This window comes from Zingiber officinale, chromosome 6B, assembly GCF_018446385.1.
Source record: "Zingiber officinale cultivar Zhangliang chromosome 6B, Zo_v1.1, whole genome shotgun sequence".
Taxonomy (NCBI): domain Eukaryota; kingdom Viridiplantae; phylum Streptophyta; class Magnoliopsida; order Zingiberales; family Zingiberaceae; genus Zingiber; species Zingiber officinale.
In genome coordinates, this window is record NC_055996.1 from 135745560 (window position 1) to 135765102 (window position 19543).

Here is a 19543-nt window from a genome sequence, read left to right on the forward strand (position 1 = left end):
CACTAACCATGCCAAAGACAAGCAAAGTGAAAAAGAATATACTTAACGTTCGATTTGATGTGAAAGTGTAAAACATTATTAATAAAAAAAAAATTTGTGTTAGCGTTTGTTCTTTCTTGCTTGTTCTTATTATTTTTATTTAGTATATTCCGCTATCTATTAATATCTTGTAGAGAAGAAAGTGATTTGGGGATGACCTAACTATCCAACCCCCTTTTTAATCGGTCATCGATCTCTTACACTCTTAACTTTTGACTACAACGTTCCCTTGATTATTAATCGTCATATCCCCTTAATTATTGACTGTCACACTCTTGCTCCCTTGACTATTGATTTCTTGACCTTATCAGATCCCTCCTATATGTACCGTATCATTGAATGCGAGTGAAAAATATTATAATTAAATTCATAAAATCACATAAATTCTTAAAATTATATATTGTTTAATCTTGTTTCTAAAATTAAGACAGATATTGTTTTAATTTTATAAACTTTGTTTCCATAAAATAACACATGTGATCGGGAATTTGAGGAAAAAAATCAGGATTACCAGTAAAATTTGGAAAGAAATACTCGAAGAACCCTGAAACATGATTATAAAATACAGGGAAAGCAGCCATCGTCTGAGTTATCGCCGTCACATTCATATGTCTCTGGTGGATTCTCCCGTGACCATGGCTGTCGGCGGCTGGTCTGATCTGTCGCTGGATCTCTTCTCCCTCATCTTTTCCAAACTCTCCCTTCCTCAATTTCTCCGGTCGGCCGCCGTCTGTGCTTCGTGGTCGTCCGCCGTCGGCGATCTGTCCGCGCGCGACAGATGCGTTAAGTTCCGCGGGCAGAGCCCCTGGCTCGTGCTTAACAACGACGACAATCCATCCGCCGTCATCACCTTCTACGCCTTGGACGAGGCAAGGGAGTACACCATCCCAGTCCCGAACCCTCCCATAACCGACCGATTCTTCCTCGGCTCTGCTCACGGTTGGATCATCACCATGGACGTCCGCCTTCGGGTTCAACTGCTGAACCCGATCACCGGCGCGCAGATCGACCTCCCTGGCGTCGTCTTCCCCTACGAGCACACCCAACCCATCCGCGACGGAGCAGGGCGCCTAATCGGCTTCAGGATACTAATGAACGAAGAAGAGCAGGTACGGTATGGTTACACTTATATCGATTGTCTAGAACAGTTTCGCCTCAAAGCAATCCTATCTGCTGATCCGTCGCTCGGAGATGGCTACACAGTCGCGGTCATCCAACAACCTCCCGGGAGAATCTTTTTCATCAGCTCCGGCGACGACGAGAAATGGTTGGAATTACATAACCACCCCAATTTAATTGAAAATACGACCTTCCATAAAGGGAAACTGTATATGAGCACACTGCATTCGGTAGTGTATGTTTGTGACTTGGACGAGGCGGCCCGCCGAATCCAACATGGCGAGATGCCCAGATTTAGAGTGGTTGATCGACCCCTGCATCGTAGCCAACTACACTACCACTACTTTTTCGAGACTCCTCGAGGGGATCTTTTGAGTATTTGGCGGGAGAAAATGGAAAATTATAGGAAGACCATCTCTGTCAAGGTTTACAGGGTGATAGATGAGGAGAAGGAGGAGGAGGAGGAGGAGAAGCCACCTAAAAGACTAAGAGTAGAAAAAACGATGGACATGGAAGAGTTTGTTATCTTCTCAGACAGCGGATACAGTACGGTGGTGGATAAGGAAGCGCCGATGCTAAGGGAAGAAGCCAAGGACTTGGGAGAGTTGGTCGTCTTCTTGGGCGGCCGCGACCCACTTGGCTTTTGTCCTTGTGATTTTCCAGTACATTTGACGCCTAATTCTATATATTTCACGGATGGCGACTACAGCCTGATAAAGATTCCAGGAGAACCAATTCTTTTTGAAGGAGAATGGTTCAGAAATTTTCTGAATTATCCCAATTCAATTGACTTTAGCACAGACAAGACTTCCGTCCGATTATATTGGCAGCCGCCCTCGAGCTCCATTAATTAGATATTACTGTTTAATTTTATGTTCTAACGATTTAATTTATATCAATCAGTGTCTTTCAAATTTTTTGTTTTAAAAAAATTGTAGTGTTTTCTGCTTCTTTTTCTTTCCTTGCAATGTTTATACTGTAATTTTGATTATTATTCATTATTTACAACAAACTAATGCGACTGTAATTAATTTAATATATAATTAGAAAATAATTAGTAAATTCAAATAGGGATTAATGAAGTTACCTAAAATAATGAAACATCAAGACATACTGTTGAAGAGATTCAAAATTCTCATTTGCTGATATCTAATATTTTTTACTCCGATCCTTAAATACCAAAGCAATTCTAACTGTAAACAGGGACGGAGATAGACGTCTCTGACGGTAAGAGAATTTGAATCCCGTGCGCTGTCCTGTTATGTATGATTAACTCCTTTAGAATTTTACTTTAAAATTTTCAAGATTTTTTACTATTTAAAATTCATTTTCTTAAGGTTTTCTTTTCTCACTAATTAGGATTCACTTCCTTAGTATAGATTTTTCATCTTACTAGTTATCCGATTAATGACTAAACTGCTTTAAATATATTGTCAAATAAATATCAAAGGATTAAGATTCGCTAGGGGCTTTAGTGACATATTTAGGAAATAGAATTAAAATTTATTTTAACTTTTAGTAAACCAGATATAGATTTATTATGGAATTATTAATCTATTTTAATTATATAAAATATAATATATTAAAAGAAATCTGAAACATAATTCAAAATGAATTTTTGATGAAATTACGAATAAATTGATTTTCATGACTTTGAATTTTTGGTTTTACGTAGCCCCAGGTTACGGTGTGATCGATCACCATATATAGATCAGTATTATCTGGATCAATATTTTTATTTTTTTTTCTTTTTAGTTTTATATAGAATTATTGTTTAATATTTTGTTTTCAAAATTAAGAAAGATATTGTTTAAATTTTATCAAAAAAATTTCTATAAAATCACACAGGTGATCGGGAATTTTAGAAATAAAAAATGTAAAATTTGGAAAGAAATCCTTGAGAAATGGCCAGCTTCTTCATTGCCGTCACATTCACGTACGTCTCTAGTAGATTGATTCTCCTCGCCTGGTCAATGGTCATGATTGGTGGCTGCTGGTCTAATCTTCCACCGGATCTCTTCTCCAAACTCTCCCTTCCTCAATTTCTCCGGTAGACTGTCGTCTGTGCTTCGCGGTCGGCTGCTGTCAGTGATCTATCCTCGCGCGGCAGATTAAGTTCCATTAATTAGATAGTAGTGTTTAATTTGATGCTATAAACATTTAACTTATACGAGTGTCTGAAATGTATAATTATGGTGTTTGAAATGTATGGTTTTATTTTTATTTTTTAATCTTTAAGTTATGCTACATCATTGGAGCACTCTAATGATGTAGCATAACTTAAAGATTAAGGAAATTAAACGATAGATACATGACTTAAAACACAATCCAGCTGATATCAATTAGACACAGAATTAATTGATGTAGAATAACTTACAGATTAAGGAAATTAAACGATACATCATGATCCATGACTTAAAACACAATCCAGCTGATATCAATTAGACACAGAATTGATTCATTCTTTCCGGTTTCGCTTGAGAAAGGAAATGCATAAGAAGAAAACAAGCTAGCAAACACAGAAAGTGAACTCTGTTTGACGACGACACCCAAATAGCAATTCAGAGATAACTAAAACTGTCTTTTAAGCAAGGAAATCAACGACTAACTAAACTAAATTAGGAAGACAAACAACTAACTAAATTAAACTAAACTAAACTAAATTAGGATGACGAACAGCTAACTAAACTAAATTAGGATGGCATAATTGCTCTGCACCAAGTATCTCATCCCTCTTTTTCTTCTCGTATTCTTTCTATCTTGAGAGACTCCTGCAAAGCGTCCATAAAAGAATACAATAAGCCAACATTAATAAAGAAAATACAAATTATGTTAATCATATATATCATTCACAACACTAAAAATTATGCATCAATACAATTTAATTAATATAATATAATCTAATCTAATCTAATACTAGCACACCATACTATATATGTTGGAAAGACAATAAAGGATAGTCAAGAAATCAAGTTAGAAAATTTCTCATTGACTGCTTCTTGTATTGATTAATAAATGTAGTTCACTCTCCACCAGCTCGACCCCCTTTGCCCCTAGCTCACAGACCCTCCATTAAAGAGCTCAACCGAGCCACCAATAACAGCCTCAACTACTCAGCAAGATAAAAAAATCAAATTTGATTAATTATTGACAAACGAATGAATGATCATGCAATAGACTTAGCAAAATTCCTTGAACTTGAAAATCAACATTTTCATTCATTTGTAATATTAAAAATTTTCATACCTTGCGAAGAACTTTTTTTTGAACGGATAGACTCATGGGTAAGAGGGGAAGAACCAAACAGGCCATTTGAAGTCTTCTTCGAAGTCATCATCCTGTAGCGTTGCAGGGATGACAGTGGCCTCTTCCTCCTCCTCTATATCGTAGACTCCCACGTCAATTCTAAGCTCTCTGTCCATCACATCTTGTGGATCATTAGTAAAATATATAGAGTTCTTCTTCAGATTTGGAAACTCTTGACATGACAGAGCTCGTGATTCATTCACTCCTAGAAATAGACTATAATCCCCCAACTGATGAATTTGTATCCAGCGAGCATATCTTCCTCTCCTTCCTTTGGGAAGGGGCTTAAAATTTTCTTCCATCTCTAATTTAAAGATTTTAAATAGTTGAGGGCGTTCTTGGTCACTCCAATTCCTCCTCCACACCACCATCAGTTCTCCTGCACAATCGACTAAAAACAACCGTGGGTGCACCTCTTCCACAGGGTCCTGGTACTTGGGCTTGATTGCTTCTAAGAGTACTGGAGGCTGTCGATTTATGTCCCAAAACTTTATTGTCCAGTCTATATCCACCGCGTACAGAAATCCATTATAAAAGATAACATCTCTAATGAAAATGCCAAATTCTAAGGGGGCCCATCCGTTAGACAGCGAAATCATTAATAAACCAAAATCTTGATAGATAACGGCAGCAATAGAGGACTCAGCTGATGACGAGGGTGATAGAACCACTTTGAACAAACTGAAAGAATTTATGTCTTGAGGTTTGGGAAACTTAGGCCGGAACTGTATTTGTCTTCTTGGTTCAGAAAGTGCTCGTCTAATATCATCAGAGAATGTTCCAGGATGAGTACCGAGAGAGGGAAACTGAATCCTGACCTTATTCAGGGGATTCAGGACGAGAATCTCATTTTGATGATCAATAAAAACAAGCCAGCCATCGGGAGAGGATCCGATAGCAATGAGACCACTGATATCACGAAGGGGAAGTATAGCAGTAGGATCAGGATCGGAATCGGTAGACGAAAGGGCAACCAGGCAGCGTTTGGTGGAGTTGCTCATATCTAACATTAGCCATGGATTTGGCAGGAGACGACTACTATCCAGGCCTTTGGCTGTGCGCCATGTACGACATACAGCAGCAAAAGGTGCACGATGGAAAAAATTAAAACACTGAAAGATCTTACTGAGGAGATCCGTCGGAAGGCCCGCCCAATTTCGTCTTCTCGACGCCATTGTTTGCTGCAGCTTCGCCGGTGTGGATTTGAAGCCAAAAGGTTCGTGTTCTCTTGAGGCTTAATTTGCAGAGCTTTTAAAGATGCATAGCGCAGATAAAACCGCCTTTAAAGAATACGGCAGCATCGTGGAGTAGCAGAAGCAGCATTGATAGCTGCGGGCGGCGAATAACCTTTTTCATAGCGTTGCCAGTCTGCAGCGAAGGACGAGTATGAATGGCTCCATTTTTCCAATCTGACAATATTAGGGAGGGATGCTCTTAATGTGTGTGTTAGAAGGACATAACTGGAGAAGCGCAGCAACCGCAGCCCAGCAGCGCTGATATCAGCACGTAATAGCTGCGGCAAAATACCTTTTTCTCGATGCAGACTTTAATTAGACTACGGTATGCTCGCTCTTGCTCTTGTCTTTAATGAAGAGGCAGCAGAAGCAGTATTGATAGACGAATAGCCTTTTTCATGTGGCATAAGGTAGTACCTTTTAATTTGCCACGAAATTTCTTTACTTAACTACTCCATTTGTTCGATCTGACAAAATAAGGGATGCATTCTAGTGTTAGATGATGATAACAGTCCCAATGCTGGGACATAACTCGAGAAGCGCAACTGCAGCACCGTCAAAATGGAATAACTGTGGCAAATTACTTTTTGGATGCACAGGGCTTTTGTGCGACTTTACGCTCTTGTCTTATAGGAGGAAACAGAAGCTGAATTGATAGCTGCGGGCAACAAATTACTTGTTTTGGAGGCATAGGCTCATTAATTACAAGAGTGTTGTCTTCCAATTCCTTCTTATTGAAGAACATGAAATTAATTCTTTTTGCCTACCTGTTGCTCCGTTCAAGGTTCATTTAGCAATACCCTTATTTTAGAGTAAATCTTGTGCTTCCGCTTCAACTTTGAAGACAAATAAAGTTAAGATGATCTGACGAGATAAGGGATGCTAAAGACAGTGTGCAACGCTGTGTGCAACGCAGAGGAGATCATTAGAGTTGCAGGGAACTGAAAGCTAATCACGCTTTCTTTTGTTTGCTGATCTGCTGTCTCCCAGCCCCAGGCTCCTATATGAATTAGGGAGAGCAGTATTAAAGAGGGAAGATATTACGATTTAATTTTGATTATCATTCATTATTTACAATTAAATAATGTGATTTTAATTAATTTAATAATTAACAAATAATTTGTAAATTCAGATAAGGATTAATTAAGTTCCTTGAAATAATGAAACATCAAGAAATACTATTGAGGAGACGCAAAATTCTCATTTGCTGATATCTAAGATTTTTACTACTTAAATTCGAAAGCAATTCAACCAAAGCCAGCTTATGGGCATGAAACGAATAATAAAAAAATGACCCTCCTATTGTAGTAAATAATTATAAAGTTAAGTTTGTAAACAACATTTACATTAAATACATAAATAAATTCAAAATAATATATTACATCAATAAAAAATTAATAAATATTTAAAATAATTATATAAACATCACTCGTCTAGTTGTTTTACAAGTAAAAATATTTATCAAATTTACATAATCTAATTATCGGACTATTTCTTTCTTAATTGATAACATTGCTAACACATTTAGTGATCCTAATAATCTTATGATATTGAGAACAATGTGGCGGCTGTAGGCAACGACAAGGCAGGAGACAGCATCCACCACGCGATTAGGTTGCAGTTTGAACGAGCGGCCGGTGTAGTGTGCTGTAACCACTGTTTCGTGCGATTAGGTCACGCGAGCGGTCGTCGGTCACCTGCCTGTGTACCATACGGCAGCCATCGCGAGAATCGTCGTGATTAGGTTGCACGAACGACCGTCGTGATAAAGGTCTGTAAGGGATCTCTGACAATAATGAAATGACAGAAGTTAGCACGGAATGTACACAAGTTAGTAGGGAGTACATGTCAGAAGACAAGATGTCTCAGATTGGATCATGTGCTAGCAAAGAATTTATGAGCATAAGCAATTAATATGACATGTTATCTCAGTAATAGATCAACAAGAGCAGTAGTAGAAGGCAAAGTATCAGAGAAAATATAGACATCGAATCCAGTAAATTACTTTCATCTTTGAATTTTTGGATGTCTAGCCTATATGCACATATCTAATAAGGAAAGATTAAAGAGGGATGCAAAGTCAAAGCAATGTATTTTTCTGGGATACCAGAAAGGAGTTAAAGGCTTCAAGTTTTTGGATCCTAAGGTAGACAAGGTTTTGATCAGTAAAAATGTTGTATTTGACGAGAAAGTCATGCTACAATGTACTCAGGAAGAAGGAAATGAAACATCACAGAATAACAAAGAGAAAGATGTTATGCAAGTGGAGTTAAAGACTTATGACTACGATGATTATAACTCAGTGCACACAGAACATCACATTATATCTGGAGGCAGGATGAGACGGATCATAAAGTCATCCACCAAATACGGTTTTGAAGACTTAGTATCTTATGTGCTTATCACCAATAACAAAGGCCCTACATCTTTCTAATAGGTGGTACATCTCTGAAAATGACAAGTGGATGGGTGATATGGCGGGCGAGATAGAGTTGTTATATAAGAACTAACATGGGATCTAGTGGAACTTTTTAAAAGAAATTGAGCTATAGGGTGCAAGTCGGTATTTAAGAGAAAAGAAACAATGTAAGAAAAAGAAGAAGTTAAGTTAAATGCTTGGTTGGCAGCAAAGGAGATATTCACAAAGAAAGGGGATTAACTATGACGAGATTTTCTCTCCAGTAGTAAGACGTGCATCAATTAGATCGGTGTTGGCTTTGATGACACATTATGATTTGCAGATAAAGCAAATGGATGTGAAGACAACATTTCTTCTTGGTAATTTAGAGGAACATATTTTTATGTCATAACCTAAGAGATTTAGTCAACCCGAACAAGAGCGATTGATTTGCAAGTTGAAGAAATCGCTCTATAAATTTAAACAATCTCCTAGGGAATGATACAAGTGTTTTGATTCATACATGATTTAAAACAGATATAGGAGATGTGAGTATGATTGCCGCATATATGTGAAAAACCTTGAAGATGAATCACGATTTTTTACTACTATACGTGGATGACATACTCATTATTGCGAAGAAGATGAAAGAGGCTGATAAATTGAATAGGCTACTAAGTAAGGAATTTGACATGAACTATTTGGGAGAGACCAAGAAGATTCTTGGGATAGAGATTCATAGGGATAAAGCTATAAAAAAAATTATAGTTGTCTCCAAGTAGCTATGTGGAGAAGGTGCTATATAGGTTCAACATGAATAATATAAAGTCAGTCAACACACCCCTGGCGCATCACTTCAAGTTATCTGGTACACAATGTCCAAAGATGAATAAGGAGATACAAGAAATGTCAAAGGTTCCTTATACCAGTGCACTTGGTTGTCTAATGTATATCATGGTTTGCACAAGACCAGATTTAGTGCAAGCAGTTAGTATGGTGAGCAAGTTTCTCTTAAATCTTGGTCGACAACATTAGGATGCAGTGAACAGAATTTTTGTATACTTGATAAATACAACTAATTATGATATCATGTTCACTAGAAAACCGAAAGATCTTTCAGTTGCTAGATACGTGGATGCAGACATGCAAAAGATTTAGATGACAGAAGGTTTACTATAAGATGACGTGAGGATCTATCTGTTGGAAGTATTTGATACAATCTATTGTTGCATTGCCCACTAAGAAGTTGAAGCACAAGGTGGCAGCGAAGGAAGCTTTATAGCTTACAGTGTTGGTAAGAGAACATGGTGTTCAGTAAAGTATGTTAGGACCAAAAGTAGCTAGAGGGGGGGTGAATAGCTCCTCGCGTTCGCTCGGTGCGCTTCGTTGCTTGGCGTTGCTTGTTTCTTCTTGGATGTGCAGCGGAAAATACAGAAACAAATACAACCACGCTAACACTAGGATTTTACTTGGTATCCACCTCCAAAGGAGGTGACTAATCCAAGGATCCACACCACGCACGCACCCTCCACTATGAAACACTCCTTTTCGGTAACTACCGAGGGCGGAGAAGCCCTACAAGACTCTCAGTACAAGAAGAAGAAAGGGTAGTAAAGATTAAGTAAAAGCTTACAAGAAATGCAGTGAAAAACCCTAACCCTAACTTCTTCCTCTTGCAATAGATCCGCCTCTTGACTTGGAAAGCCTCCAAGAACCTTCAAGAACTGGCGATCACGTGCTTGTAGAGAGCTGTGGAGGAGCTGGAATGAATCTGAGAAGAGCTCGTGAAGAGATATTTCGAAGACCACGCTCGCCTGCGGCTTTAAACACGACGCAACGGTCGGATCCCGATCGATTCGAATGTTCCGAATCGATCGGGGAGGCTTTGGATCGATCCACGGATCGATCCAGAGCGCCTCGGTGCTCAGAACGCACCGGATCGATCCACGGATCGATCTAGCGCTTATCGCGCAACATCGACGATCGGTGCGATCGAGACTTCGATCGATCCACGGATCGATCCGAGCTTCCACTGATCGGATCGATCCACCGATCGATTCGGACATCGGATCGATCCACGGATCGATCCGACTTGGTTTTGCCCAAAACCAAGTCCCAAACCTCTAACCAACATCCGGTCAACCTTGACTGTTGGTACATCATGTCTCGCATCCGATCACTCCCTTGACTGCCAGGACTCCCACCAAGTGTCCGGTCAATCCTTTGACCCACTTGGACTTTTACTCGTCGTGCAAGTATCCGGTCACTCCATTGACCTACTTGGACTTCCACCAGATGTCTGGTCAACCTTGACCCATCTGGACTTCCTTCCTTGCCAAGTATCCAGTCAATCCTTTGACCTACTTGGACTTCCCAACACCAGATGTCCGATCATCCTTGATCCATCTGGATTTCCTTCCTTGCCTGGCTTCACTCACCAGGACTTTCACCTAGCTTCACTCACTAGGGTTTTCCATCTGCCTAGCTTCACTCACTAGGACTTTCACCTGGCTTCACTCACCAGGATTTCCTTCTGCCTAGCTTCACTCACTAGGACTTTCACCTGGCTTCACTCACCAGGATTTCCTTCTGCCTAGCTTCACTCACTAGGACTTCCTTCTGCCTAACTTGCCAGTTAGGACTTCCCAGTCAAGTATCCGGTCAACCTTGACCTACTTGACTCTTCTTCGATCAATATCTTATTGTCAAACATCTAAACCCTAACCAAGACTCAGCTTGGTTAACCAGGTCACCCTTGACCTGAGGGATATTGCACCAACAATCTCCCCCTTTTTGATGTTTGACAATACCACAATAACACTTACAATCCCACATGTAAGTTAGGCTAATCCTATAGCCTCCTTCTTCATGCCACTAGGTAATGAACCCATAAATTAAGCTTTTCATTCTCCCCCTAAGAGGGCAAACTCCCTCTAGGTAATGAAAACCTAACTTACTTCCTTTCATTCTCCCCCTATTGGCACACATCAACCCACTACAAAAAAACATCAACCCGTCTTTGGACACACATCAACCTATGCTCCAATTTTGGGCACACTTCAACAACTCCATTTGTTGAAGACTCTCTGAAGAGTTGCTCATCGTGATCACAATTTCACTCATTGTGATCAACTCAATATTGAAGGTCCCATACCCTTCATTATCTTTAACTTCTCCCTCAATGTTGACAAATACCCAACCTTGAGCATTTTCAACCACTTGAGTTGCCACTTGAAATGATGAGGATATCCACTCCCCATTTATCCCCATTTCAAGTTTAAATGCTCAACCTTGAGCAAGTTCACAACAGAAGGTTAACCACCTTCCAAGGTTCATGAAAAATAATTTTCATGTCTTTAAAGAGTCCCTCCCCCTAAAGACATGGTGGTAACTTCTGTCATTGCACCAACAATGACTTGGAATCCCTAAACCTTTAGGAAACCCAGATTTAGAAGTTTTGAGGTTCAAATGTTCAAAATTGAAACAAACCTCAACCTAAACTTCAACTTAGTCTTCCTTTACCATTCCATCCTTGTTTTCAACACGAAAACACCCTTTTATGTATACAAAAGTATTTTAAGGGGTTTGGAATGGTTACCTAGACTAAAATAGGTTCAAAGTGCTGAAATCAGCTTTCCCAACCAAAATCAGCAACTTGGATCGATTGGAGTTGGGTTCCAATCGATTGAACCCTTGAATCGATCCACCGATCGATTCAGACTACTGGATCGATCGGTTGATCGATCCAGCGGCTTCTATTCGTGAGATTGCCTAATCGATCCATGGATCGATTGAGACACTCCAATCGATCCATGGATCGATCGAAGCTCGATAGTTCTGAAATTCCATTTCAGTCAACTTCAGAAACCCCTAGAAAATTCTACAAAAATCCAAAAATTATGAAATTTCGTGTAGACATTGTTTAGGGCATATATTATCAAGGAAAAATAATTTTCTATGAAAATACATCATATTTTCAAAGATTGACACAAACTTGAAAACTTGCAAAAACTTTAGTGTTTTCTTCAAGTTTGTGTCTAACTATTCAATGGTGATTACTATCAAAAGATAGCCTTCACCAAGGTTTTCCAAAAACATTTTAAAAACATTTTCAAAACCAATATCCCATCATGTTCCTTGGGCATAATGCACATGACTTGTACATTAGCTTTCCCAATGATGGGAAAACACATAGCTATGTGTTTTGATGAACCTAAAACTCAAAAGAATGCACTAAATCAACATTTTGAGTTTTGTTCATCTACCTAACATCTCACTTGTATCTAATGTGCACTAAAACACATACAAGTCGTCTTATAGTCCTTGTGAGATGTAAGATTTGGTTTTGCCCTATTCTAGGGATCATGCATATCTATCTAGGCGTTTTAGATATATACTAGACATCCACCAAGGATGTCACTTGTTAATAATTGTTGTTAAATGCCTTTTGTCCTTAATTATAAGGAATTAAACTAATGCATGATAATGTTATGGCATACATCAAAATAAAATAACTTTCAAAAGAAAATATCCTATAATTACATGATGTATGAATGTCATGACATGGTATTTTTGGATTTTTCATAATAAAACATGAACGCAAAAATAGACATGATGTCATGACACATGATGGGCAAACAATCATGGCAAGATTTAGCATAAATAAAATATACCTAGATTAACTATCTAAGTATCCTTAAAACCTTAGCTAAACTTACAACTTAAACCTAGATTGCCCTAAAGTGCTTCAAGAAAACGCCAAAACCTAAATTAGCATTTCTAATTCCCTTGATTAATTTATGCCAATTGAAATTAAGCATATTCCTCAAATGTTGGCATAGTTCATTTTTCCACAAGAGTAGCACTTTAAAGTTAAGGCCCGGATTGCCTTAAATTTCCTAAGAACATACCAAAATCCCAACTTGGTAGCTCTTATGAATTTCCCAATATGTGCCTTTTAAGATTAAAATCAAATTTTCACCACTAGGCACATTTTACTCTTTCAAGGAGTAAATAATAGTTCCATTTCATTTTCAAAGGTTAACAAAACCTTGAAAATGCTCCTTGAGTGTCAATTTCCTCAAAGTTGGGTTAACTACCCTTCTAATTGGAGTTGACACTCTCTAACCCATTTATGGGGTAGAGAAGATGCTCCTAGGAACCCAACACCTATTGGTGCTCCTTGGATGCTCTAGGTACTCACTAGGGATAACTTCCTAGATACCTTCCTAGTGACCTTGTTGGGCTTCTTAGAAGCCTTGGTCACATTTTCTAGGTCAACCCTAGGGATAACCTCCTTGTGACCTTGTTAGTGACTTTCTTAGACTTCTTAGAAGTCTTAGTCACTTGGTTGCAAAATACTCTTAGGGATGACTTCCCTAGTATCCTTGACTTGACCACTAAACCTAGGGTTTGTTCCATAACTATATGGAACCCTATGATAACTAGGCACATCCTTCTTAGCCTTTGGTTTGTATCCCAAACCTCTATGGCTATTTGATGGCTTTGACTTTCCTAGCCCTAGGTTTTGCTCATTTTGCCCTTTTAGGATATTTTCCATCCTTTTTAGGGTCTTTTCCATTTTATCAAGTCTTGATCTCAAGACTTGATTTTCTATCATTAAATCCTTAGAATTTGGTTTTTCATTAAGTCCATGAGCATTTTGGTTTCTAGGCTTGTATCTAAAATCCTTAGAGTTATTGCCTAGACTTTTACCTACATTCCTAACCCTAGGAGTGATAGTCTTAGCATGTAGGGCCACATGCTTTTCCTTAAAGCCCTCATGCTTTCTATTCTTATGGTAAATTGCATTAAAATGATAAAAGTTAGACCTATCATGCTTTTTACCATAATGTAAAGGAGTAGGCTCAATAAATGTTACCTTCTTCTTTACCTTGGAGGCTCCCCCTTGACTAGTGCCTCCTTGAGCCTTGACCACCTTCTTCCCCTTGGGGCATTGATTCCGGTAATGCCCCTTTTGATTGCAAGAGAAGCATATAATATGCTCCTTGCTCTTCTTTGTGTTGGGGATGGTCTCCTTGGGCTTCACCTTGCCCTTTTGTGCCACTTGGCCCTTCTTCTTGGCTAATTTAGGGCACTTGCTCTTGTAGTGCCCATGTTCCCTACATTCAAAGCATATAATATGATTTTTATTATTAATTGAAATATTTATACCTTTGCTTGTAGGGGTGGCATCTTTTTCTTTGGATCCGGAGGTAGAAGCTTCCTCTTGATCGGACCTTGATTCTCCTCCATTTGATTTTTCTTGACTTGTGGAGGTAGAAGCTTCTTCCTCCTCTTCTTCTCTTGACCCGGATGTAGAAGCTTCTCCTTCTTCTTGATCCGGTGTCACCAAGGATTGCTCCCCCTCAATCCTAGAGGTGGAGGCTTCATCATCTTGAATACGAAACAAGGAGTATGCTCCCTCCTTGTTCCCTTCGTTGCATTCCCTTGAGGATGAAACTTCTTGGATTTCCTCTTCTTCGGAGGTTGAGCATCTCTCAACCTCGGAATCCTCCTCTTGGTCTTGCTCCAAAGAGTCACCCTCTCTGGATTCTTCTTGATCTTGTACAGTGGAGGGGATCTCTTCATGAAGCTTGGCCAATTTGCTCCAAAGCTCCTTGGCATCTTCGAATTCTCCAACTTGAGCCAAGATGTGGCTAGGCAATAAGTTGACCAAAAGCTTGGTCACTTTGTCATTTGCCTCACCCCTTTGAATTTGCTCCGAGCTCCATCTGCTTTTCTTTAGAAGCTTGCCCTTGGAGTTCGTTGGAGCTTTGAAGCCTTCCATTAGAGCAAACCATTGCTCTATCTCCATCATAAGAAAGTTTTCGATTCTTGATCTCCAAGAATCAAAACTTGTGGAAGTGTATGGTGGAGCCACCCTTGTGTCAAATCCAAGTCCATCTTGGAATTGCATCTTGAAGTTGAGCTTGATGAAGTCTTGAACTTGAAGAATTTGCTCCAACTTCTTCACCCTCTAGCTTTTCTTGATATGCTTGACCCTTCCGGCGATGATTCCGGTGAAGAGCGGCCTTGCTCTGATACCACTTGTTAGGACCAAAAGTAGCTAGAGGGGGGGTGAATAGCTCCTCGCGTTCGCTCGGTGCGCTTCGTTGCTTGGCGTTGCTTGTTTCTTCTTGGATGTGCAGCGGAAAATACAGAAACAAATACAACCACGCTAACACTAGGATTTTACTTGGTATCCACCTCCAAAGGAGGTGACTAATCCAAGGATCCACACCACGCACGCACCCTCCACTATGAAACACTCCTTTTCGGTAACTACCGAGGGCGGAGAAGCCCTACAAGACTCTCAGTACAAGAAGAAGAAAGGGTAGTAAAGATTAAGTAAAAGCTTACAAGAAATGCAGTGAAAAACCCTAACCCTAACTTCTTCCTCTTGCAATAGATCCGCCTCTTGACTTGGAAAGCCTCCAAGAACCTTCAAGAACTGGCGATCACGTGCTTGTAGAGAGCTATGGAGGAGCTGGAATGAATCTGAGAAGAGCTCGTGAAGAGATATTTCGAAGACCACGCTCGCCTGCGGCTTTAAACACGACGCAACGGTCGGATCCCGATCGATTCGAATGTTCCGAATCGATCGGGGAGGCTTTGGATCGATCCACGGATCGATCCAGAGCGCCTCTGTGCTCTGGATCGATCCACGGATCGATCTAGCGCTTATCGCGCGAAGCAGCATCGTCCCGATCGATCGGCTGATCGATCGGGACCTCTGGATCGATCCACGGATCGATCCAGAAGCTTTCTGTTCGCTGGGAAGAATCTGGATCGATCCACGGATCGATCCAGCACTTGGTTTTTGCCCAAAACCAAATCCCAAACCTCCCTAACCAACATCCGGTCAACCTTGACCTGTTGGTACATCATGTCTCGCATCTGATCACTCCCTTGACCTGCCAGGACTCCCCACCAAGTGTCCGGTCAATCCCTTTGACCCACTTGGACTTTTACTCGTCGTGCCAAGTATCCGGTCACTCCATTGACCTACTTGGACTTCCACCAGATGTCTGGTCAACCTTGACCCACTGGACTTCCTCCCGCCAAGTATCTAGTCAATCCTTTGACCTACTTGGACTTCCCAGCACCAGATGTCCGATCATCCTTGATCCATCTGGATTTTCCCTTGCCTGGCTTCACTCACCAGGACTTTCACCTAGCTTCACTCACTAGGGTTTTCCATCTGCCTAGCTTCACTCACTAGGACTTTCACCTGGCTTCACTCACCAGGATTTCCTTCTGCCTAGCTTCACTCACTAGGACTTTCACCTGGCTTCACTCACCAGGATTTCCTTCTGCCTAGCTTCACTCACTAGGACTTTCACCTGGCTTCACTCACCAGGATTTCCTTCTGCCTAGCTTCACTCACTAGGACTTCCTTCTGCCTAACATGCCAGTTAGGACTTCCCAGTCAAGTATCCGGTCAACCTTGACCTACTTGACTCTTCTTCGATCAATATCTTATTGTCAAACATCTAAACCCTAACCAAGACTCAGCTTGGTTAACCAGGTCACCCTTGACCTGAGGGATATTGCACCAACAAAGTAGAGTCAAGTTGTTATGTGATAGTCAGAGTGCTATCTATTTGACGAAAAATTAGGTGTATCATGTAAGAACCAAGCCCATTGATATAAGATTTTACAAGATCAGAGAGCTGATTGCTTCTAGAGAAATTCAACTTGAAAATATTCACACTGTAGACAATGCTGCAGACATATTGACAAAGTCAGTGACCACAGAGAAGTTCAAATATTGCTTGAACTTAATCAATATCTCTAGATTTTAGAGGAAAAAAAATCCAATCCAGAGATTCAAGTGGAGTTTTGCTCAGATACTCATGTTTTCGAATGGGTGAATATTCATCAAGGTGGAGAATGTGAAGGACGTCAAAGATGAAAAGAAAGAAAATAGACAATTGTTAGAGTGTATACTAAAAGCCTAGCTTTTGGTATAAACATTTATCTAGAAATAAGAATCACATTGGTCAAATATCTACATTTATGATAAATGTAGTTGTTCAATTAATTTATATTGTAGATAACATGGTGTGTGGTGTCACACACAGAGGATCATGTTATCAGTACCTTATAAATTATAAACAGTAGCTCACGACCATAAATGGAAAGGAACAAACCATTGGAAGGTCGTAGTGTAATTAGGTATTAGTTTATCTTAACTATATAATTACACTAGTACACTTAGAGTGTATTGAGTAGGACCATTAGAGGTCGTTTCTTTTATACTGACTTTATAAAGAAACAAAGACCTCAGTTATTATGGAAGTGTGTGCTCTTAATCCTAATATAATAACAAGCACATATATTTGATATTTATTTCTTTAATTTATCAATGGGTGAAATTTAGTTCGATGAATCAATAAGCCCGATAAGTTGGGAAATGATATCACTTATAGTGTGTGTTGTTGATTATAGAAGGAAACTGTGTCCTAATGATCTAGGTTGAGAATGTCCCCAAGAGGAGCTCATAAGGATTGTCATGTTAAACCCTACAGGTGGACTTAGTCCGACATGACGATGAAGTTGAGTGGTACTACTCTTGGAGCTAGATATTAATTAAGTGAGTTGTCAGTAACTTACTTAATTAGTGGACATTTGTTATCTTAAACACAGGGAGACTAACACACTCATAATAAGAAGGAGCCCAAAAATGTAATTTGGGATTGGTGCGGTAGTTCAATAATAGTTCTTTAGTGGAATGAATTATTATTGATGAAATTAAGTTGTGTGTTCGGGGCGAACACGGGATGCTTAATTTCATTGGGAGACCAAAACCAATTCCTCCTCTCGGTCCCTATCGTAGCCTCTAGTATATAGAGATTTATACCCACCGCATACCCACCTTCTTACCCATCCAATGGGGCCGGCCAAGCTAGCTTGGAACCCAAGCTAGCTTGGAACCCAAGCTAGGGCCGGCCAAGTCCAAGTGGATGAGCCATGTAGGTGGCCGGCCAAAGCTTGGGTCCCAAGCTTAGGTGGTCGGCCACTAGAATATTAAAAAGGATTTTTATTAAAATTATTTCTTATGTGGATATCATGATTTTAAAAGAGAGTTAAAAAATTAAAATTTCCTTTTATAACTTTCTACAAAAGATTAAGAGAAGAGATTAATCTCTTTCCTTATTTGTAGTTTAAAAGGATGGTTTTAATTTTTGGTAAAAACTTTCCTTATTTGTAAATCATCTACATGATTAAAAGAGAGTTTAAAATTTGAAATCTTTCCTTATTTGTTGATTAAAGGAGGATTTTAAATTTTAAGAAAACTTTCCTTTTTAAACATATTCATGATTTAAAAGAGAGTTTAAAAATTAAATATTCTCTTTTATAAGTTTCTACAAAAGATTAAGAAAAGATTTGATATCTTTCCTTATTTGTAGATTGAAAGAGATTTTAATTTTAACTTTTTATCCACGTGTTTAAAAGAAAGATTTTAATTTATTAAATTTCCTTTTTATAAACCAATCATGAAGGGATAAAATTATTGGAGAAATTTTTATAAATTTCTGGAAACAAATTAGGAAGTTTTAATTCTTGTTTAATTAAAACTCTCCTTGATTTGAGGAAATAAGTGGCCGGCCATGTTTAAGTAAGAAGAAAAATTATTTTAATTAAAATAAAATTTTCCTTTTCATGACAAAAGAATTAAGGAAGTTTTTAATTAAATTTCCTTATTTGCCAAGACCAAGGATTATAAAAGAGGGGGTAGAGAAGGCTTCATGGTGAACAACCTCTATTATTTTCTCTCTCTTTTCTTCCTTGGTGTGGCCGGCCTCCTTCCTTTCTCTTCTCTCCATCTTGTGGCCGGACCTCTCTTCCTCATTGAAGATCAAGTGGTGGCCGGATTTTAGCTTGGAGAAAAAGGAGAGAAAGCTTACATCCCTTGGAGCTTGATTGGTGGAAAAAGATCTTCATCTCTTGGAAGCATAGTGCTTGGCCGAAACTTGAAGAAAGGAGAAGAAGGTGCTTTGGTGGTTTCTCATCTCGGAAGATCGTTGCCCACACAACGTCCGAGGTTAGAAGAGGAATACGGTAGAAGATCAAGAGGTCTTTCTAAAAGGTATAACTAGTAATTTTTCTTTCCGCATCATACTAGTTATTTTTGGAAATAATACCAAATACAAGAGGCATGCGATTCTAGTATTTCGAATATGTTTTCGATGTTGTGTTCTTTTGTTTTCTTTTTCCTTGTGATTTGATTGTTCTTTTCGGTTAACCTAAAGTTATTTTAGGAAATTAAATATTAGCTTTCCATAAAAGGTTTTGTCTAGTCGGTGGTGGTTGCTCCCATATCCAAGAAGGCCATGTGCCTCGCCACGTCAGTACTGGGAACCAATTATGGAAATTAATATTTAATGGAATTAATAACTTAAGGTGATTTGGGTTGAACGTGTTAAGTTCCGCAGGAGAC

The 19543-nt window shown here is 39.2% G+C and overlaps 2 protein-coding genes across 2 annotated transcripts; one reads left to right on the forward strand and one right to left on the reverse strand.

The window, feature by feature from the left end:
• Positions 1 to 674: 674 nt before the first annotated feature.
• On the forward strand, positions 675 to 2012 carry LOC121991607. Its single transcript, XM_042545592.1, has one exon. The coding sequence runs from the start codon at positions 675 to 677 to the stop codon at positions 2010 to 2012; it is 1338 nt and encodes a 445-aa protein (XP_042401526.1).
• Positions 2013 to 3572: 1560 nt separating this feature from the next.
• On the reverse strand, positions 3573 to 6355 carry LOC121990708 (putative F-box protein At3g25750). Its single transcript, XM_042544794.1, has 2 exons — positions 4405 to 6355; positions 3573 to 3929 (listed from the first exon to the last, which is right to left on the reverse strand). The coding sequence occupies exon 1, from the start codon at positions 5637 to 5639 to the stop codon at positions 4437 to 4439; it is 1203 nt and encodes a 400-aa protein (XP_042400728.1). The 5' UTR covers positions 5640 to 6355; the 3' UTR covers positions 3573 to 3929; positions 4405 to 4436.
• Positions 6356 to 19543: the final 13188 nt, after the last annotated feature.

Coding starts and splice junctions, on each gene's coding strand:
- LOC121991607 (XM_042545592.1), top strand. CDS start 675: ATGGCTGTCGGCGGCTGGTCTGATCTGTCGCTGGATCTCTTCTCCCTC.
- LOC121990708 (XM_042544794.1), bottom strand. CDS start 5,639: ATGGCGTCGAGAAGACGAAATTGGGCGGGCCTTCCGACGGATCTCCTC.